Source organism: Dermacentor andersoni, chromosome 8, assembly GCF_023375885.2.
Source record: "Dermacentor andersoni chromosome 8, qqDerAnde1_hic_scaffold, whole genome shotgun sequence".
In the NCBI taxonomy this organism is placed as follows: Eukaryota; Metazoa; Arthropoda; class Arachnida; order Ixodida; family Ixodidae; genus Dermacentor; species Dermacentor andersoni.
In genome coordinates this window covers 15,600,307-15,622,776 of record NC_092821.1, presented here as the reverse complement: position 1 = coordinate 15,622,776, position 22,470 = coordinate 15,600,307, and the positions used below count along the sequence as shown (strand labels likewise).

Genomic DNA, 22,470 nt, shown 5'->3' with positions numbered 1-22,470 from the left:
TATTGAACAGGTATAGGAGTAATATTGTTTATCTGCAAGCAAAACAGTTGGGCACACCAGGCTGCGGGTGCCGAAGTTCTGGGCTGGTTTGCATCGTCGTCACTCTCAGAATCAAAGTCAGACAAAAAGGCAGCCTCAGACTCGCTGCTGCTCGATCCATCCATAAAATCAGCCACAGATGCAGTGGAGACGCGGGATCTGCAATCTTTCGAAGAGAGCATGGCTCGCAGAGGTGGCCATTTTTTGCTTTCTACTTTATGATGGCAAAACTTCGGAGAACTTTAAAAAATTACCACGTGGCAGCAAAAATGAAACTGCTTAGAAAGCAAAAATATAGTTCTCCTCCTTCATGTCCAATGGTGCAGAGTGTTCATAAGTGGCGCGGAAGGTCTCGAAAGCAGCACTTCAAACCAAAGAGAGCGGGCGGCCATTTTTGCTTTCTACATCGACAATTGTGAAAACTTTGGAGCACGTTCAAAAATTACCGCCTGGTGGGAAAAAAGCAAACTGCTTAGAAAAAAATAAAGCTCTCCTTCACCTCTGATAGCACGGTGTGTAAGGTCTTGAATGCGGCATTTCAAACTATCATTAACAGGCTAACTATACCAATGGGCGCAGTACGAAAAGAGTTAAAGGCACCAATGTATGGATCCAGCGCTTCTGCGAGTACTTAGTTTAATCAAGGCAAGTAGCACAGAAAGTGTATGAGAAAACAAATGTCGCCTTTTTCTATGTGTAATGACTGCATGCATTGTTGACTGCAATGACTGCAATTCTCACTCCAAGTTCTTTTATAAATACTTGTGGTCATTACACGCATATATGCAGTATGCAACACCGGTTATGCGGCACCCTTCACTGAAACTCTCAAAGATCAATGTCGGACACTAGATATGTGTCAGTGGGTAAGTACCCCTTTTCATAATATTCATCATTACATATAAAACATATCATCAATTACACAGGCATCAAGGACCGATTGCTAACTGCATTATTCTCACCAATCATCTCCAAAGGATGGATGTGCTGCTAATTTTTCTCTCTCTGAATCGCAACATCTATATCGGCTAGTTCCGTTTGCTCCCTCATTTAATGTCCTCGACACATCACGCCTATCATTTTTTGTTCCATCACTTTTTGTATGGTTTAAAACTTCTTTTCAAGCTTCTTTGTTGACCTCTGTGGTTTTATCCTATATGTAAGTACAGGTAAAGAGCAATGATTGTAGAATTATTTTTTACAAGAAGAGCGGCACATTGGCAGTGATAACTTCGTAACCTGTTTCGACTGGTTTAGTGATCAATATCACAAACAAAAACTGCATGAAAAAAGCTATCAAAGGAGGTCCCAAAGTAAAACTGTCGTGGAACCTACTGTAAAACTAGCATAAATATTAGTAACAAAAATACAGTAGATTTAGCAAATACAAAACAAATATGTGATTTTAGACATTCATAGAATGAATCATTTGTAGACATATTATACACCACATATAAACTACATACACCACACACACACACACACACACACACACACACACATATATATATATATATATACACAATCATATCATATAAAAAGTCAACAAAGACACCAAAGACAACACAGGGGAAATTGCTTGCACTTACTAATTGAATTAAAGGAAGAATAAATTAATGGAAATGAAAGTGGCTGAAACAACTTGTCGCAGTTGGGAAATGATCCCACATCTTCACATTGCGTGTGCGATGCTCTGCCGATTGAGCTACCGCGGCGCTGTTTTCCCACTACTTTCTGGGGTATTTATGTGTAAGTACTGGTACTAACCTTGGGATGGGAAAAGGGTGCCGCAGTAGCTCAATTGGTAGAGCATGGCACGCGTAACGCGAAAACTTGGGATCGTTCCCCACCTGCGGCAAAGAGTTTTTTCATCCACTTTCATTTCCATTAATTTATCACTTGTTTAATTCAATTAGTCATCATCATCATTATCAGCCTGTTTTATGTCCACTGCAGGAGGAAGGCCTCCTTGCAATCTCTAATTACCCCTGTTCTGCGCAAACAGATTCCAAATAGCGCCCGTGAATTTAATTTCATCGCTCCACCTAGTCTTCTGCCATCCTCGACTATGTTTCCCTTCTCCTGGTACCCATTCTGCAACCCTAATAGTCCAACGGTTATCTAGCTGGCGCATTACATGACCTGCCCAGCTCCAGTTTTTCTCTTGATGTCAATTAGAATATTGTCTATACCACTTTGTTCTCAGATCCAAACCGCTCTCTTTCTGTCTCTTAACGTTATGCCTAGCAATCTTCGTTCCATCGCTCTTTGCGCGGTCCTTAACTTGTTCTCAAGCTTCTTTGTCAGTCTCCAAGTCTCTGCCTCATACGTAAGCACTGGTAAAATGCACTGATTGTGCACCATCATTTTCTATGATAATGGTAAGCTTCCAGTCAGGAGCTGACGTCTGCCCTATGCGATCTAACCCATTCTTACTCTTCTATGAATTTCCTTCTCATGATCAGGGTTCCCTGTGTTTAGTTGACCTAGGTGAACGTACTTCCCTTCACAGACTCTAGAGGCTGACTGGCGACCCTGAACTCTTGTTCCCTTGCTCGGCTATTCATCATTATCTTTGTCTTCTGCATATTAATCTTCAACCCCACTCTTACATTCTTTCTGTTAAGGTCCTTATTCATTTGTTGTAAGTTGCCTGCATTGTTGCTGAATAGAACAATGTCATCGGCAAACCGAAGGTTGCCGAGATATTCACCGTCAATCCTTACTCCTAAGCCTTCCCAGTTTAATAGCTTTAATACTTCTTCCAAGTATGCAGTGAACAGCATTGGAGAGACTGTCTCCCTGTCTGACCCCTTTCTTTATAGGTATCTTCCTGCTTTTATTGTGTAGAATTAAGGTAGCTGTAGAACCTCTGTAGATATTTTCCAAGGTATTTAAGTAAGCGTTCTGTACTCCTCAATTATGTACTGCATCTATGACTGTTGGTATCTACTGAATCAACTGCCTTTTCGTAATCTATGAAAGCCATATAGAGAGGCTTATTGTACTCTGCAGATTTCTCGATAACCTGATTAATGACATGGATGTGATCCATTGTAGAGCACCCCTTCCTGAAGCCAGCCTGTTCTTTTGGCTGACTAAAGTCCAGTGTTGCCCTTATTCTATTGGAGGTTATTTTGGTAAAATATTTTATATAATACTGGGAGTAAGCTAATGGGCCTATAATTTTTCAATTCTTTAGCGTCTCCCTTTTTGTGGATCAGTATAATGTTTGCATTCTTCCAGTTTTCTGGGACCCTTGCAATCGATAGGCACTTTGTATAAAAAGCCGCCAGTTTTCCCAAGCATTATGTCTCCTCCATCTTTGATTAAATCGACTGTTATTCCATTTTCTCCTGCCGTTCTTCCTCGTTTCGTGTCTTGCAAGGCCCTTCTGACCTTATCGCTAGTTATAGGAGGAGTTTTTGTATCCTGTTCATTTCTGTTTCTAATAGAGGTATCCTAACTCCTCTGGGTACTGTACAGGTCAGTATAGAATTCTTCTCTTTCTTTTACTATATATTTGAGATTGCTGATGATATTACCCTACTTATCTTTCAGTGCATACATCTTGGTCTGTCCTATGCCAAGTTTCTTTCTCACCGACTTCAGGCTGCATCCATTTTTTACGGCTTCTTCAGTCTTTCTCATCTTATAGTTTCGAATATCACTTATTTTCGCCTTGTTGATCAGTTTTGACAGTTCCTAGAATTCTATCTTATCTCTTGAGTCGGACACTTTCATTCTTTGTTGTTTATTAGGTCCTTTGTTACTTGGGAGAGCTTGCCTACGGTTGCCTTAGTGCCTTGCCCCCCACTTCAATTGCTGCCTCTGAAGCCAGCCTAGTTATGGTTTCGTTCATTATCTCTTATGTCATCTTCATCTCTCTGTTCTAAGGCTGCATATTTATTTGCAAGTACCAGCCTAAATTTGTCTGCTTTTACCCTTATTGCCTCTAGGTTGACCTATTTCTTCTTGACCAATTTTACACTTTCTCTCTTCAAATTGAGGTGAATCCTAGCCCTCATTAGAACCTATGGTCTCTGCACTTTACCCTATTAATCACATCTACATCCTGTACTACGCTGGGATTGGCAGAAAATATTAAATCAATTTCATTTCTTGTTTCACCATTAGGGCTTTTCCAGGTCCACTTTCTGCTGCTACGCTTCCTGAAAAAAGTGTTCCTTATTCGAAGCTTATTCCGTTCTGCGAATTCCACCAGCATCTCTAGGATTGACGCCGTAGTTGTCAATTGCTTGTCAACCAGCCTGCTTTTCCCCCCCTTTTGCACTGAAGTTGCCCATTAGTACAGTATACTATGTTTGCACTTTTCTCATCGCTAATTCAACATCTTCATAAAACTGATCTACTTCCTCATCATGACTGGATGTTGGAGTGTAGCTTGTACTATCTTTAATTTTTATGTCTTATTAGGTTGATTACCACTACAGCTACCCTCTCATTTATGCTGTAGAATTCGTCAATGTTGCCCGCTATATCCTTATGGATTAGGAATCCCACCCCATATTGCTTCTTATCTGGCAAACCTCTATAGCAGAGGCCATGGCTGTTATTCAGCAATGTATAAGCTTCACCAGTTCTTCTAATCTCACTAAGGCCGATGATATCCCAAACAATGTCTGATAGGATAGTTGCCCAAAGAGTCCTGCTAAGCTAGCCTTATTCAACAGAGTTCGGCAATTAAAGTTTGACAGGGTCAGTTTCCATTGGCAGCCTGTCCGGACCCAGAGATTCTTAGCATCCGCCGCTGCGTTACAGGTCTGACTGCTGCCTTGTTCAGGTGCTCCGCAGCTGCTGGGGACTGAGAGCCATGGGTTTATTGAAAGAATCATTTGGGAAGTAGCGGCCGAATACTGCACCAGAGAGGCCAATTCCTGTTCTAGTGAGGGAGTGTCTTTGTTGAAGCTTAGTGGGCCTTACTAATTTGGTTATACCTGGATTAGTACAGCCCCACTCACTCTCGGCATCTTGTGCCGGTGTCAGGCGTTACTCCAAGCCTGCAGATTAGTAAGTACAAGCAGTTTCCCCTGGTTTTTTTTTCAACCCCCAAGAAGCTTGCTCAGCTAAGCCGTAGCATCACTTGTGCAGACAAAAATGTGGCCTGTAAAAAGAACCATGAAAAGTGACTAGCCAAGTGTTCCAACGACATTGTGGACGAGATCCCCCTATCCTGCAGAAAAGTATAGATCGGCCAGACGGGGCAATGCATCATTGACCGACTCAGGGAGCATCCAACAAATCTGGCTAATAAGGAGAATATACATCTTGCTGACCAGTGCAGTAGCTGTCCCACTTGCAAACCACGTCTCCATAGTGTGAAAATCCTACGCAAGAGCAAGCAAAAACTGATTGTGAAACGTTAGAGGCATTTCTTATCAGAAAAGCCAGTCAGGATTGTGTTAGCAAAACATCGATTGCACTGTACAATGCAGAAATGAAATTCCTTTCGCACCTTGTTAAATTACTTCCTGTTTGACGAATCCCATTTTTCCTTGTAACGATGCGTCTGCGCGGCTAGCGGATATGTATACCTGTGGGTCTGGCTTCAATAAAATCAGTTATTAGTTTGCACCTGTGTTCTTCCTTTCTGTTGTGCTATCCTGTTGTGCTGTACTTCAATATTGTTCTCATGTCAAAATACCAACCAGCCCAGCATTGAACTCATTTATAGTTCACGTGGGCTCTCCCGTGCTTCCGAATCTCACCGGCAAGGTGTGGACGCTGCTCATTACACGCTGTATAACTGCTGAAAATAAAGTTGCTGTTGCAAGGAGTAGTTGTTCGTTTTTCAGCTCTCTCGAGTAGGCGAGGTGCCCTTGCACGCACAGGCACCATTCAAGACCTCACAATGCGAATAATCTTCGAATGTGTTGGGTGCACCTCGTTGGTCACGGCATATTTGTGGCCACTGCCTTCAGCTCATTTTAGCATCATCATCATCATCATCATCATCATCATCATCTATTGTCCCTTAAAGGCCCCTGTCGGGGTATTACATAAGGGGGGAGCGTATACAGGGTAGATAATAAAAACAAAGGTCATAAAAATATAACACTGCAACACAGGGACATAAAAAGAAACAAAGAACGCGATTGTTATAACGGTGCTTGTCCATATTGGCTTTATGCCACAAGCGCCACACACGTCGGCAAATGGTTAGGGCAGCAGGGCGAGTACACAATGGTTACAGGTGGAAAAAAACTCAATACAGAAAAAGGGATAAAATTTCATGAACACAAATCGGAGCAAAAAGAAACATGTCAACCCAGATGATTTAACAACATCGCCTTAAACCTTGTCGCGTCGTGCTCATTAGTTAGTGAATGGACAGCAGGTTCCATTCTTCCATTGCGGTCGGAAAGAAGGACTTGTTAAAAGCATTAGTGGAGCCATGAAGTCGTTGGACACTATTTGAATTGAATAGGCGGCGCGATGTACGAATGGGAGGAGATATAAGGGAACCACGCAGATAGGGGAAATATAGTGTATGGAATAAACACAGGCATGCAACTTTTCGTCTGAGAGCTAAGAAAGTGAGGCCAAGTGATAGTTTAATGGAGCTTACGTTGGAATGAAAGTCGTATGTTAACAGCCCTTTTTATTGAGTTATTTTAGAGTTGTTTATTGGGCAAAGCTTTATGCCCGGGTTTGCTTCTCCGGGAAATTTTTACCAGGAATATTTTAGGAGCACCAAAGCTAGCAAAACATGTTTCCTTGGCGCTTCGCAGTTACCTGGATTGGGATGTACGCTTGTGCGGTACACCACGTGGCACATGGAGACACGTCTCATTGTTGTCATCTGATTTATACAGTACCTTAACGAAGTTCAAGGCTAGAAATACAAAAATAACATGCTACATGTATACGTTACGTATCGACAATGTTCATACTTGACTCACCTCCTATTTCAAACATAGACAGTCGCGGGTGCGCCTCTAGGCCCGTCGCCGTTCGATATTGAGGCTATATCGAAGCTAAAATCTTAGTGGCAACATGCTAAGAAGTTTCCCAATCTAAACAACTTGTTGATGCCTCTTGGAAAAGTGTGAAAACTTGCCACTCGTCATCAACAGCCCATTTGCCGAGCACCCTCCAGCACGATCCCACATACCAGCATGGCGCCGGACAATAGACGGTGCTGTGATCGCAAAATGATGGCGCCCTCAACAAAATGGTCTATATCTTTGTTTCTATATGCCCATTTAAACGTGCCCACATTCACTCCAAAGTTTTTCTGATCATGAACAGTTCACACCCAGCAATAAAAAAAATTAAGAAAGCAGGCAGGTTAACTTCTGTTGAAATATATGTAAAGTGAAGTAGCTTGAGTAGTTTATGTAGAAGTTTGAGTAGCTTATGAACCATATGGGCATATTAAGTGTGGTTTTCAAGGTATAAATGTTACTTGAAAGAGCAATGTGTGTTATACGAAGAAATTATTTTATGTGCAGTGAATTGTAGAAAAGCTGGATATTATATATACATATTTACATGCAGCACTATATAAATAACTTATTTACATTTTCTGTACCGATTTATAGTGTCATGTTGCACTGATGGTCTTTCTGATGTGCCAGTTTCCTTTAGTGGGACTGCGAATTGACACATGCTAAGCATCTCAACGCAATGGCTTCCCCACAAGAAAGGGCGTTCTATGCTATTTGTCTAGGCACGTGTCGGTGGTGTAATGGTTTCCATATCAGGCGTGTGTGCTAGATGTCCTGTGTAAACATTCTGCATTGGATAATTTCATTAATGTTTATTTATTTATTCATAACACCATACTTTCTTGAAAATTATGGATTTGCAAAATGACAAAGCCGTATGCGAAGCCAAAAGAATGAAGTTTAGGAATATTCACGTACTAGCCATCATTCCCATGCTGGCTTAATCACCATTGCTTGCAGCTCTTATAGACATAAGCGCCTCAGTTCCCTCTAGTAATTATTGTACAAAACTCTATGCTTGAAACGGTAAACTCGTAAACTACATCTTCCCTGCCCCAGTCCTAGATGGTGCCGCCATCCTGTTAAAAGCCTTTGGCGCTAGAAGCCGGACACGTACGAACCAGTGCCTCGAATTCGGCAAGAACACTTCGCTTTAAAAAGTGCATGAAAATAAGCTTTGGGACTTATTATACTTGGTTGTGCATTTCTAATGCACACATGGCAAGCCAGCGAGACCCCGAAGAATGGCCCCCACTCTCTCGTGCCACGTGTTCTGAAAGCGCACACCATTGGCTAGTCTTCTTGCTCGCTTAGAGGTTTAGCCAAATACACTTGAAGCTATGTGCCCAGCGGTCGATTTAGGCATGCCTGGCCTTGGGTTCAGCAAGAGCAGGGGGAAAGTAAACATGTCCACAGTAGAGATTAGTAAGCACCGATTGGAAGATTGGTGGAAGTAGGGAAACGACAAGCAATGGAGGTGTGCAAAAACAAAGTTCTCAATAGGGGTTCTGAAAGTTTGGTTATAGGAATTAATCGTGGTTTCTTTTTATTTTATTTTTAACATAGGTAGGACATTAAGCAATATAATAAGAGCTTGGTAGGGCAACCCATCGCCCTGTTCCAATAGGGGACGCTCATAGCATCCATCCATCCTTCCGGGGCCCTGCCGGGATGGGAGCGGACCAATCAGAGGGCGTGTGGGAGGGAGGAGTGGACCAATGAGAGCACACGCCGGGGGAGAGGTATAGGGGCAGGTGTTTTACCAGCGTGTGCCCTTTTGCACCTTGGATTTCGCTTGGCACGAGCGGCAGCAGGACCTCGCATGAGAGTGGCAGTGCCAACATCGTGCAAATCTCGAGCTTCAAGAGCAAGAAGCGCAAGCCAAGGCCCGGTGGAGACAACCCAACCCACAGTTTAAAGAGAAGGCAATCCAAGCCGAGCACCAGCAGAAACAACTAACTCCCAACTTCGAGAGTTGGAGCCCAAGAAGAGACGTCGATGCAGAAAGATTCTTCTCACGGAGGCTGCCGACGGACTGTTCAAGAGTGAATTCCTCAACTGTTACTGCGGTCACAGCTGAAGATGTGCGATAGACTGTGGTTTGATCACAATCTCATGCAACTGAAGAGTGCGTGCAACCCAGAACAATGTGCGAGAGCCATCGTAACGCTGGACAGGAAATTCCCAACCACGTCGACTACTTCCATCGCCAACTTCAGGGTGTGCAGAATGTGCAAGGAATCGTTGCTCGTAGGCAAGGTACTACCACTACCAGCTACCACCAGATAAGACCACCAGCTTCGCTGCTTTGACAGTTTTCACTGTGAGGAACTGGGTTCACTTTTTCTTTACCTCCCCTTCAAACTGCTCCCAACTATGCAGGTGACCCCTCCTTCATGCCCCTTTGTCATAATTTGAATATCTGCCTTTAGTCTGCCGTCACCTTACAAAATGGCGCCATTTCATAGCGATGCCAGGAAACTTTGGTAATGATAATTGCATGACATATGTACAGCATACAGATTTTCTGTCGAGCCCAGCATAAAACACTTTTGTTTTAAAAAGCATGGTGACAGACATGCCAGTACAACAATAGCAACAAAAAGAATATATATACACACACACACACACACAGGTAAAGAAATGATCAAAGAAAAAATCTCACATTATGCACACTTACATAAACTACAAATTTTATTCAGGTGTCTCACATTTGTTGTGAAAGGTCAAGCTTGATCTTTGGGAAAGGGTTCTCAGACAGTCCATTCCACTCATTAAAGGCAAAAAAGAAGAAATACTTCAATAAATTAGTTCTCATTTTCACTGGCCTTAATTTCAGCCTGTGTTTCCACTGACATGAAATGTGATATAGATTAAGCAAACATTTTGACTTGTTAATGCTTGTGTTACTATAAAAAAAAAATTAAAAATACAGTGGAAGTGCCTAGCTTTTCATTTCCGTGACAGTACTACACCAGCGATAGTTACCAGTGTTTATAAAGCACACTGCTTGGTTCTGGGCATGTTCTAATTAATGTCTTAAGTTTTGCTAATAGGGATCCCAAGTTACACACAAATATTCAAGTATTGGTCTGACGTCTGAAATACACAATAACATCTTGTTTGGATTGGGGAAGGGGTTAAAGTTCTGAGCAAATAACATTAGCATGCAGTTTGCTTTTATAGCAATTTCGGCTATATGTATTACGGAGCCAACCGAGCACACTCGAAAACTAGAAGCCATGATACTTGACCATCGTTACTATCAGAAAGGTCGTATAGCTGAGACTGTAGTGGTTGGAAGAGCCACATTTTTTCTGAAAAAGCATACCTAGTTGAACTTTGATTCACTTAATGTCATTAAAAAATGCAAATGAAATTTTGGGGTTTTACTTTACAAAGCCACAATATGATTATGAGGCACGCCATAGACTCCGCAATAATTCTGACCACCTGGGGTTCTTTAACGTGCACCTGATTTATGGTACACAGGTGTTTCTCACACTTCGCCCCATCAAAATGCGGCTGCAATGGCCGGGATATGATCCCACGCACTCGGGCTTGTATCAGCATCGCCCCAACTGCTCAATAAATCTCAGCATGAATGCCCAGGATTTATTAAGCAGTTGTTTTATACAGTGAAATGGGGCAACGCCCCTCAGGTGCTCATGCTAGGATATACAGAGAAGTGGGACAATGCCCCCTCAGCTTATCATGCATAGCACACGTGTCAAACGCGATACAATATATCCTCTTTCGTTACGAGAAAGAAAAAAAAAACAGCACAATTATTTACAGATGTGGTATAGTGATGACTCCCGAGCAGTGGCGTAGCTAGGTCGTCTGGCACCCGGGGCCCATAGGTCTTCTGAGCGAACACCTCAATTTCTGAGTTCATGCAAGGCCAGAAGATGAGACGACGAGCCCTAGCTTTATATTTGTCGATCCCTAGATGACCCTTGTGAATCGTGTGCAAAGTCACTCGCCTCATACTGCTTGGCATTATGACCTTGCACCCCTTGAATAAGACACCTTTAATATGAGATAGCTCAGATAAAAAGGGTTTCAATGCACCATCTATTGACTCATTTGTTAAGCTTTGCAGCACCACTTTCACATAACTATGCTTGGCTGTTTCTGCTGCGAGATGCTTCCATATTTCGTCGCTGATGAGTGAAGATACTGTATTCATGGCGTGCACTTCTAAGTCAGTGGTGCCAACCGCATCCGTGTCCCAATTGCTGGGTGCTCGAGACAGCATGTCCGCGAGCACGAGCTGTTTTCCTGGAACTAATTGCAGGTCGAAGTCATATCTGAGCAATCGCATAATGAAGCGCTGTAGTCAGGGTGGCATATCACCGATTGCCTTCTTACACATAACAATTAAAGGGCGATGGTTGGCCTCAATGAGGACCTTTCAGCCGCACACAAAGTGGTCGAATTTTTCGCAGCCGCACGTAATGGCCAGCGTTTCTTTTTCTATTTGTGAATTGCGTCTTTCCGCTTCTGCGAGTGTTCTCAATCCATACGCAACCGGTTTCCATGTGCCACTGTAGCTCTGCAAGAGTGCGACACCTATGCCACTGCGTGATGCGTCACACGAGAGTTTTGTTTCTTTTGCTGAGTCAAACACCGACAGCAACGGTTGTCTACTTAGAGTGTGGCATACTTGATGCCATTCTTCCGCATGGTTCGGTGTCCATTCAAACACCGTCTCTCTTAATTATACTGCACAAAAGGTTCATCCTTTCTCCCAGTGTTGGAATAAACTTGCCAAAATAATTTACAGGTCCAAGCATTCTCTGCGCAGCTTGTTTGTCACGCGGCTCTGGAATTCTGAGCATAGACTGAACGAGGGAAGAACTTGGTCCGATTCTTCCTGCAGCAATTACGTCCCGTAGAAAGTCTATTTCGTTGACTCCAACAATGCATTTGTCAGGGTGGAATGTTAGCCCTGCTTTTTCTGCAGTCTTTTGCACCAGCCTCAGTCGTTCCTCATGCTCTTGCCTTGATGAGCCCCGACATATACCTTCATTCCTGGTACAGTCTCAAAAATATTGTTTAGGGCCTTTTGCAACACTTCCGATGCTGACGATAAGCCAAAAGGCAATCGGAGAAGACAGTAGCAACCGAAAAGGTGTCGTGAAAGTGCAGGTTCTCAACATTTCGTCGTGCAGCAAAATCTGGTAGAAACCTGAATTAGCATCTAGGTGCGTGAACACTTTAGCTCCTGCGAGCTCAGATTCAATGTCCTCTCGCATGGGCATTTCGAAGTGTTCTCGTTTAATGGCCTCATATCTCTTATGCAGGTCCATGCACACACATAGCTTACCATTTTTTGTGCGCACAATGACATGAGGGCTCACCCATTCAGTAGGCTCAGTCACCTTCGTGATTATGCCTTCCAGTTCCATGCACTCCAGCTCATCTCGAAGCTGCTCTTTCAAGGCCAGTAGTACCCAACGCGCCGGCTGGACTACTGGGAGTGCTCCGTCGCGCAGGACCATGCGATAGTGGCACTGGATACAGCCTATGCCAGAAAAAAGGTGGCGTAATTCATTCACAACTTTTTCTGATCTGCTTTGCAATACGCTGTGTACTTGTCGGGATACTAGCCCCATGGTCTCGCATGCCTGCAGACCAAGATTTGCTTGGCCTCCCTTGCGGACAATGAAAAAATCCTGAGCGAAAGTGCGGTTGCACAGCGTCACTTCTTGCCTTACGGTTCCCAAATACTTGATTTCACTTCTCCCGTAAAATCGGAACACCGCACTGCTGGGCTTTAACTGTGGCTTTGGGTTCATGTGTGTACAGCGCTAATGGTAGTAGATTGGCATGTGATCCAGTATCTATATTAAAATCATTTTTCCTCCCAACTTCGCTTTCACCGTCCAATCTGGTCGGCTGGTCTTATTTCCAATAGCAAGAATTTCAAAATTATTTGCCCTACCTTGCAACTCGCCTACTTGCGGTTTTGTTTTGCAACATATAGCGAAGTGTTTTTTTCCTTGGTATGCACAACATCTTTGTCCGTAAGCTGGGCATTTTCGTGGTGCATGTGCCCTTGCACACCTTTGACAGCTGTAATTTTTGTGCTGTTTACTTCCAAAGCACCACTTGTCTTGTACATTGCGTCGACCTGCTTTTGTTCTCGCATCCAAATTGCCTGGTTCGCTACTGCTACTTCGGCTGCCTTGCACTGTTCTTCTGCCTTTTGCAGCATTAACTGATTGTTAGAAAGAAGCTTCTCTTGAATCTTTGCGTTGTTTGTGCCAAAAGCAATTTGGTCTCTGATCATTGACTCTGCTATCCCACCAAATCTCTTAAGAAATGTTCAAAAGGCTCACTGGGCTCTTGCATTTGGCTATGGAACAGGTATCGCTGATGTACCTCATTGACTTGTGAAGCTAAGTATTCATCGAACTTTTTGATTACTGCGTTGTAATCATCCTTTGACTCGCCTTCCGTGAAGCTGAAGGTGTTGTATACCTCGATGGCTTCCTCTCCAGCAACGCAGTGTTTGTCATTGCTTCTCTTTTCTTACTCGCTGGTTCTGTTGTCATCGGGAATAATTGAAACCTTTGCTTGAACAGCCCCCAGTGCTTGCTTATGTCACCTTCAAACCGCAATGGCTCCGGTGGCTTTATGAAATCCATGCTGGCAGCCTTTGTTCAGAGACTGCTATCCTTCAGACGAGCGGATGTGGGCCGGGGCTAGACACTTCTGACACCATGTATCAGCATGGCCCGTGCTTGCGGTTGCGAGAGCATGAGTGCCCGGGATTTATTGAGCAGTTGTTTTATACAGTGAAACGGGGCAACGCCCCTCAGATGATCATGTTACAATATGCAGATAAGTGGGATGACACTCCCTCAGCTTATCATGCATAGCACACGTGCCAGACGCGATACAATACAGGGCTTAGCAGCACAACGCCGAAGCAACTACGCCACCGTGGCAGGTAATTTAGCATTATAGACGACACGACATGCCATTCTGAAATCATCTTAATGTTTTGCAAAACATCGCCGTCGTTTAGTGAGACATAAACAACGCAGTCATCCGCATACAATCGCAGATTTGATTGTGTCTTCAGAAACATTATCCATAAAATTGACAAAGAATAACGAGGCTAAATTGAATCTCTGCACGCCAGGCATAACTGGAAGAAATGGTGAGCAATGTCCACTGACCACAGTAACCTGCCTGCAATTTGTGTAGTTATACAACACCTTCGTTAAGTTCGCAGGGATATTTAGATACTAAAGCTTCTTCATTACAAAATATACGAAAAACCCAATCAAATGCTTTTTAAAATCTAAGAACAAGCAATCAACAATGGTACCCTGATCTACTGCCTATAATGTCAAAAATAAATTTTGTTAGTCGAGTGTCGCAAGAAAACCTCGCATGAAAACTACGCTGTCCTGAACAGAAAAAATTATGCAAGTTCAAGTGCTTCATTAAGTTCTGCACACTAGGTGTTCCAGTATTTTTGAAGCACCTTGTAACAGAGGAATCGACCAATACTGTTGAACTGAATTTTTTGTCCTTGCTTACGGACAGGGACAACACGAGCAAATTTCCATCTGGCTCCCTTCACTCAGTGACTTAACATACAATGCGTCTAAAGATTGCACAAAAGGGTGGTGCATTCCTTCAGCACTCGGTTTGGTATGCATCAGGCCGTGTCATTTTAGCAGTATCTAGGACACCGAGAAGCTAGAAAACACCATTGACTGATCAAGTAACATTGTGCATTTGCTCATAAATTCCAACACAGGCTGCTGAAGGGGAATTGTGCATATGTGAATTACTGGAAAGATCCGACCTAAAATAATGATTGAAACTGGTGACCGCTTGTTCATTAGTTATAGTCATTTTCAGATTCAAGATAACGTATTCCAACCTGTCCTTTCCAGCTGTTTTTCACAAGCTTCCACATATCATTGACTTGTGCCTTGCATCTAGCGTACTAAATTGTGCTTTGTTTGGTCTAATTCTTGCCTTACATATTTACTGCTGGGAAAGTATTTCTTGAAGGATAACTCGCCTTTTAGATTTGGAGAAATTTGCAAAAAAGGCCAGTGTATTCATCTCATAAGTTGACGAATATCATTGGTCATCCATGGTTTATCTTTCATGTGTCTTGTGCTTAGCAGTTTCAACAGTATATATTGCGATATCAGTGCAAGTATCTTGGCTTTTGAGAATTCTCCAAGCACTATTAATGTCTCAATCAGTGCATATATCTTCAAATGCAGAGATAACATTGTTTAGTTCTGTTTTCACTGCTAAAAAATTTCCACCATCATAGGAATGTACCAAGTATTGGAGAGGGGGCTTGGTTTTATTGTAGTGAGGACAATAAACATTACTTAAAACAACAGCATAGTCGCTGATGCCAGGAATGCAAATGGGAGGTGAAACAAAGTCAGCCTCATTTGTAGCAATACTTGCAGCTATGTTTGTTGTCAGAAAGGCAGAGTCAAGTCAGATCTTGATAAGCAGAGTAAATATTAGGTGGAGGCACAATAAAGTGGCATAAGCAGTAAAGACAGCAGCAGCAGCCACAGAGTGAAACAAATTATAGGCCAGTGATCCAGGCCTAGTCCTCTTCACAATGCCACAGCCACAAATATAAACGTCTGCTCCACATGCAACAGGAAAAACATCACTTAGCTGTAAACAGCTCGATTGTTTGGAGTTCGTTTAGTTCATTAATAGTTTATATTCCAAAACAGCCCAGACAAAAATTAAGCACACACAGTGTCATCTGCCTTCTTGCCATTTCTATGATCTCAACCATGGATGCAAAGTTGACATATGATCAACGAGAGCAACACATATACATACAGAACGGTGAGCTGATCATACACTCATATGTGTTTACTTTTGAAAGTGCCAATAAGCAACAGCAGCAGTGAAGCAAGTTTCTCTACCTGCACGGTCACTCACAAAGCACGCATATCAAGACAAGTCCACAGCTCACATATAAGAGCTGCTAAGAAGCTTTAAGTGAAGAAAATACACTGTCACTGCCTCAGTGTCACAAATTGAAGGTGATGATGGCACCCCTAGCTAGCTAGAATACAGCCGTGTCTGTGACCAATGCTGAGCACTGTAGTAAGCCCAGACCACGACGTCCGAATGAATAGGCACATAGCTGTCATATTATCATCATCATCAGCCTGGCTACGCCCACAACAAGGGCCTGCAAAGGGCAAAGGCCTCGCCCATACTTCTCCAACCACCCCAGTCATGTGCTAATTGTGGCCACGTACCTGCAAACTTCTTAATCTCATCCGCCCACCTAACTTTCTGCCGCCCCTCTGCTAAGCTCCCTTCCCTTGGAATCCAGTCCGCAACCCTTAATGACCATCAGTTACCTTCTCTCGTCCTTACATGCCCTGCCCATTTCTTTTCCTTGATTTCAACTAAGATGTCATTAACTTGTGTTCGTTCCCTCACCCAATCTGCTTTCTTCTTATCCCTTAACGTTACACCCATCATTCTTCTTTCCATAGCTTGTTGCGTCGTCCTCCAGGTTTCTGCCCCGTAGGTAAGTACTGATAAAACACAGCTGTTATACACTTTCCTCTTGAGGGATAATGGCAACCTGCTGTTCATGATCTGAGAATGCCTGCCAAACACACCCCAGCCCATTCTTATTCTTTTGATTATTTCAGTCTCATGATCCGGATCCGCGGTCACTACCTGCCCTAAGTAGATGTATTCCCTTACCACTTTCAGTGCCTCGCTACCTATCGTAAACTGCTGTTTTCTTCCGAGACTGTTAAGCATTACTTTAGTTTTCTGCAGATTAACTTTAAAAACCACCCTTCTGCTTTGCCCATCCAGGTCAGTGAGCATGCATTGCAATTGGTCCCCTGAGTTACTAAGCAAGGCAATATCATCAGCGAATCGCAAGTTACTAAGGTATTCTCTGTTGTATCGTCATGGCACCGCACGTGCCTATGAGGCTGGGCGCACCTGCTGTAATCACTTTCTTCCCTTACTCTCTATTTGTCCCTTCCCCTTCCTGCTGTGTGCAATATATTGCACGCGATACCCGTAATAAACATTCTTTGCTCGGTTGATCTTCTTGGGAGTACGTGGTTACTTCAGTGGCAACGAGGATGGGATAAGCCTGCCGCCCCACCAGCAATACCCCAGTAGCAATGGCCGGATACGCAAGCCCACCGCAGTTCGAGGAAGCTACGGACCACTGACCGGCATATCTAGTGCGGCTAGAAGCTTTCTTCGAAGGCAACGGCATCACGGAAGAAAAGAAGAAGCGAGCATTGCTCGTAGCAGGGCTGAGCACTCACACGGTGGCCGTCATTTGTGGACGCTGTGCGCCAACAAAGGTGAACCAGCTGTCGTACAATGAAGCCCTTGACATACTGCAGAAGCATTTTTCGCCCAGCCCGAATGAAATAGCCCAATCCTACAAATTTTTCTCACGCAACCAGATGCCAGGAGAGCCAGTCAGAGATTTTCTTGTAGCCATTCAGCAATTGGCAGATACCTGCAACTTCGGCACTTCACTTGACAGGATGCTCCGGGACCGTATAGTTTGTGGCTTGCAAGACAACTCAGTACATCGTCAACTGCTTTCGAAGGCATCCTTAACAAGAAGCGATGCAGAGGAAATCGCCTTAGCAGTAGAAATGGCGGAAGAAAATGTGAAGACGTTGAAGACTGCGCCTGAGGACGAAGGCGTACACATGTTAAGAAACATGTATGCACGACGTGAAAGTCGGCCACCATGCTTCAGGTGTGGAAAAACAGGGCACGACCCCAGAACCTGCCGGTTCCGCTCGGCCAAGTGCTACCGGTGCCAGCAGCGCGGTCACGTTCGCAAGATGCGTCCCGGACAAGCAGACAGCAGAACGAGGGAACCGTTCACGTTGCCACACCAGCAAATTAATGCCGTGCATCCGTCAGCAGGAAACTGCAACAATCCGGGATCAGAAGCTCTGTTCCTCGTTGAAACGGCAGATAATTTCGTTGGAAACATTCACACCGTAAAGGCAGTAATGTGCACTCTACTTTGGAATGGAATAGCGATCAAGATGCAGCTGGACACAGGGTCCCCGGTTTCCATCATCACTTGGCCCACCTACGTACAGCATCAAGATGCCTGGCCGAAACTGCAAGAATCGCCGCTCAAGTTGTCATGCTTCCTGGGACCACTGCCGGTGCGTAGCCAGTTACAGCTCGACGTTTCCTTGGGTTCGAAGACTACGAAAGCCACATTAGCGGTGCTGAGTTGTTCCAGGCCGAACCTGTGTGGCCGGCACGTCATGACAGCGCTGGACCTTCTTGGGGAGCCGGTGCTCAGCGCAACGCAGGAAGGTGAGAGTGCAGCCATTCGTGAAGTTGACAATGGCGTTCAAGTCTTGTTAGAATAATTTTCCGACGCGTTTCGACCCGAGCTAGGGCTCATAAAGGGACCGCCCGCCCGTTTGCCATTGCGGGATGATGCTGTTCCTCGGTTCTGTAAGGCGCGGCCGGTGCCGTACGCGTTGCGCTCAAAAGTGGAGGCCGAAATTGATCAGTTAGTCGAAAATGAAATTGTTGCCCCGGTCGCACACTCGGAGTGGATGGCACCCGTGGTGGCGGTAGTAAAGCGTAACGGAAACATTCACTTATGCGGCGATTTCAAAACTACTGTCAACCAAGCCTGCCATACGATCCAGTATCCTCTCCCGCGCATAGAGGACATCATGGCGACGTTAAACGGCGGTGAAGTTTTTACAACTATTGATCTCCGGGACGCCTACAAGCAAATTGCGTTGGACGAAGAATCGCAACTGCTCACAACGGTGAATACACAGAAGGGGCTTTTTTGCTTCACACGCCTTCCGTTCGGAGTAGCCTCTGCGTCAGCGCTAATTCAGCAACGCATGGAAACAATTTTGCAAGGACTGCCCGGAGTACAGGTCTATTTGGACGACGTAATCATTGAAGAAAAGCGGAATGACGCCGCCACCTTACGCCGAGTTCTGGGAAGGTTCCGCGAGTTCGGGGTGCGGCTGAATCGGGAGAAGTCAAGATTTCGTGAGAATGAAGTTGATTTTTTGGGTTACAAAATCAACGATAAGGGCGTGCATGCCAAAAGGGAAAATATTGAGTCTATTCTGGACGTCGGCACACCCACGGGAGTGCCCGAGTTAAGGTCATTTTTGGGTCTGGTCACCTATTACCAAAAGTTTTTACCGCAGGCAGCCACGATCCTTGCACCTCTGTACGAACTATTGCGCGCCAGGACGGAGTGGAAGTGGGGCATTGCTCAGCAGCAGGCGTTCCAAGAGGTCAAAGCACTGATAAGTAAAGCAGAATTTCTTGCCCATTACAACCCGAACAAACTGTTGGTACTAGAATGTGACGCTCCATCAGTCGGCATTGGAGCCATCCTTTCTCACGGCACAGCTGAGGGGATGAGGCAACCCATTGGCTTCCGCTCCCGCATACTCACAGACGCAGAGCGGAAGTATTCGCAGCTTGAAAAGGAAGCCCTGGCGTTAGTGTTTGGAGTGGCGAAATTCCGGGCATATTTGTTGGGTAGGAAATTCACACTTCTGACTGATCACAAGCCATTAGTCAGTATTTTCAATCCAGATGAGCCGGTTCCAGCCATGGCGGCCGTCCGCATACAACGGTGGGCTCTCCAGTTGAGCACCTACTCCTACATCGTCAAGTTCAAGGACGGCAAGGCGAATGTTCCGGCTGATGCACTCAGCCGCCTGCCACAGGCAGCGCCTTTCGAGGAAGTGTCTGGAGACGTGGACGGCGCTGATGACTGTGAGTACGTACTTCTCACCGCCTGTTTGGACAGTAGAGTGTTGTCAGCCAAACAACTGGCCCGCTATATGGCCGAAGATGAGGAGTTACTTGTGATGCAGAAGTGGGTGCAGGAAGGCTGGCCTCTGAGCAAGTCACTCTGAAGCCATACCTAGTCCGGAGGGATGAGCTAACTGTGAGAGAAGGCCTGGTGTAGTGTTGCAGAGAAGAGGAACGTAGTGTTGCAGCTGATTCATGAGACACATCAAGGAATCACCGCAATGAAGAGACTAGCTCTCTCGCTGCTTTGGTATCCCGGCATTGATAAACAGATTGAGCAGCTCAATAAGACGTGCCACTTATGTGTTCAAGCTGCACCGGTGCCTCCACACCAGGTACCAGTCCCGTGGCCGGAAACTAGGCAGCCGTGGTCTCGTCTGCACATTGATTTTGCGGGTCTGCTGGATGGCTACATGCTATTAATTGTGGTCGATTCCCACAGTAAGTGGATGGAAGCTGTGCCTTTGCGAACTTCCACAAATGGGACGACCGAAGATGCCCTGCGCACCCTCTTTAGCACTTTTGGGTTGCCGCGCACACTCGTCACAGATAATGGGCCGCAGTTTGCAAGCCGGGAATTCCAGACTTTCACTACGGTGAATGGAATAAAGCACATGCGCACTGCATCATGTCACCCTCAATCGAATGGGTTGGCGGAACGAGCGGTGCGTACCATAAAACAAAGCCTGCAGAAAAACAGGCAAGGATCAATGCGAACGTGGCTGGCCAGGATCTTGCACAACTACCTACGAATGCCGCTGTCAGGCGGAAAAACGCCGGCTATGCTGCTGATGGGGCGTGAGCTACGCTCCCAATGAGATAACTTGTTGCCGTCAGAAACAGAGCGTTACAGTTAACCTTTTGCCAATGATTTCTTGCAGAAGGATAAACCAATTTGGGTGTGAAACTACGGTTGCCTCGGAGACCCATGGACTCAGGCAAGTGTCCAAACAACAGAGGAGTCTCGTACGGTGACTGCCGAGGGACCGGAGGGTGAACTAATGCGACGACACTTCGACCAAGTGCAACCGCGTGTGGTGGTGCAGGACTCGGAGCAAGTGCAGCTGCGTCTCTCAGCCAGAAGCGACAGAGCCGTCGACAAGACTGCTAGTGCGAATACGACGCATGAGACCACAACCCTGGAACTACGAAGGTCAACACGTTCGAGACGTCCCCCTGACAAGTTCTCTCCCTAAGAGAAGAGGAGACTGTTGTATCGTCATGGCACCGCACGTGCCTATGAAGCTGGGCGCACCTGCTGTAATCACTTTCTTCCCTTACTCTCTATTTGTCCCTTCCCCTCTTTCTTGCTGTGTGCTATATATTGCACGCGATAGCCGTAATAAACGTTCTTTGCTCGGTTGATCTTCTTGGGAGTACGTGGTTACTTCATTCTCCATAAACTCTCACCCCCAATTCTTCCCATTCCAGGTCTCTGAATACCTCCTGTAAACACGCTGTGAATAGCATTGGAGAGATCGTACCTCCCTGCCTGAAGCCCTTCTCTATTGGGATTTTGTTGCTTTCTTTGTGAAGGACTACGGCGGTTGTGGAGCCGCTATAGATATCTTTCAGTATTTTTACGTACGGCTCGCCTACACCCTGATTCCGTCATCTCATAAAGGTGGAGAAAAAAGAAAAGGGAAGAGACACTGCAAGACAGCATCTGCTGACGTTAACACCCGAGTGCATATGCGTATGCAGGCGAAGGGGCCTACCTCTTATTACGTAGCGACTGAAGACATGACACATGCATGTTGTACACAACTAACAGTAGCACTCTACTGATTCAAGAAACAGCAAGTAGGAACTGCAGAGTTGTTCATCGAAGGGACGAATGAATAAATAATCCTGCAATCACTGCGAGACCAGCGGCAATCGTTTCGCATTCGCTGGCATGTCTAGATCACTTTCAACTGGTTGTTTCTACAAGCGCCAGGAAAAGAATGTGTAATTGCGCAAAACTCGTAGCAGGGACGCGCTTTATTAGTGGTGCCTTTTCACGCTTCGTCAGCGGTAAGCGACCCTCCGCCCGCGTTATCAACGCGATCAGCCGGCCATGAGCGGTGGGTAGATTTATGATAAGACTGGCATAGAACCGAGCGGAAGGCATGGCTACAGAAAAGCACCGCAGAACCCTCACCTTTGCTCTAGATGCGGTGCGGTAACACCAGCAGCTGGGCGACAACTCTAATCAAGCCATGGCCCACCGGAATATGGGCAACTCAAACATCCCAAACACGTACAAAAAAACAAGGAGCGAACCACAACACCGCAGCAGAACGCGAAATTCGCGCTGCTTACACGGCGATGCGAGCCTGTCTTAAAGACTCCGAGTTCGAGAGTACATATTAGGCCCGAGAACGAACTACAGGGGCGCTGCGAGCGCTGCGAGCGTGACGTCAGGGCACGGACTCGCGCCTGTCGTCTGCTGCAGTTCAGGCAGTACGCGTACGGGCGCTTTCTGCAGTGTTTTACTGTGTTCGCTCTCGTTCCCTCTACTTGTATACTTATGGCGGTCGTCTCAAATATATTTTTGCGAGAATATGTTGTGCGAATTATATTTTCGCTCGCGAAAATTTATTCTCAAAGACAACGCTACAGTACCAGC

General features: G+C 45.3%; 1 protein-coding gene and 1 pseudogene across 2 annotated transcripts in view; one reads left to right on the top strand and one right to left on the bottom strand.

Annotated features, from left to right (window-relative positions):
• LOC126526639 (uncharacterized) overlaps positions 1-22,181 on the bottom strand; it is a 68,846-nt gene extending 46,665 nt beyond the window's left edge. Inside the window, exons 1-2 of one of the 2 annotated variants that reach the window (XM_055068326.1) lie at positions 22,003-22,181; positions 12,377-12,540 (exon numbers count right to left, since the gene is read on the bottom strand). In XM_055068326.1, coding sequence (XP_054924301.1) covers positions 12,377-12,380 — 4 coding nt within the window. In that variant the 5' untranslated portion in view covers positions 12,381-12,540; positions 22,003-22,181. The remainder of the gene's footprint in view (positions 1-12,376; positions 12,541-22,002) is intronic. The other variant, XM_050174504.2, reaches the window with a different exon arrangement.
• On the top strand, positions 17,192-21,344 carry LOC129383667 (uncharacterized; annotated as a pseudogene).
• Positions 22,182-22,470: the final 289 nt, after the last annotated feature.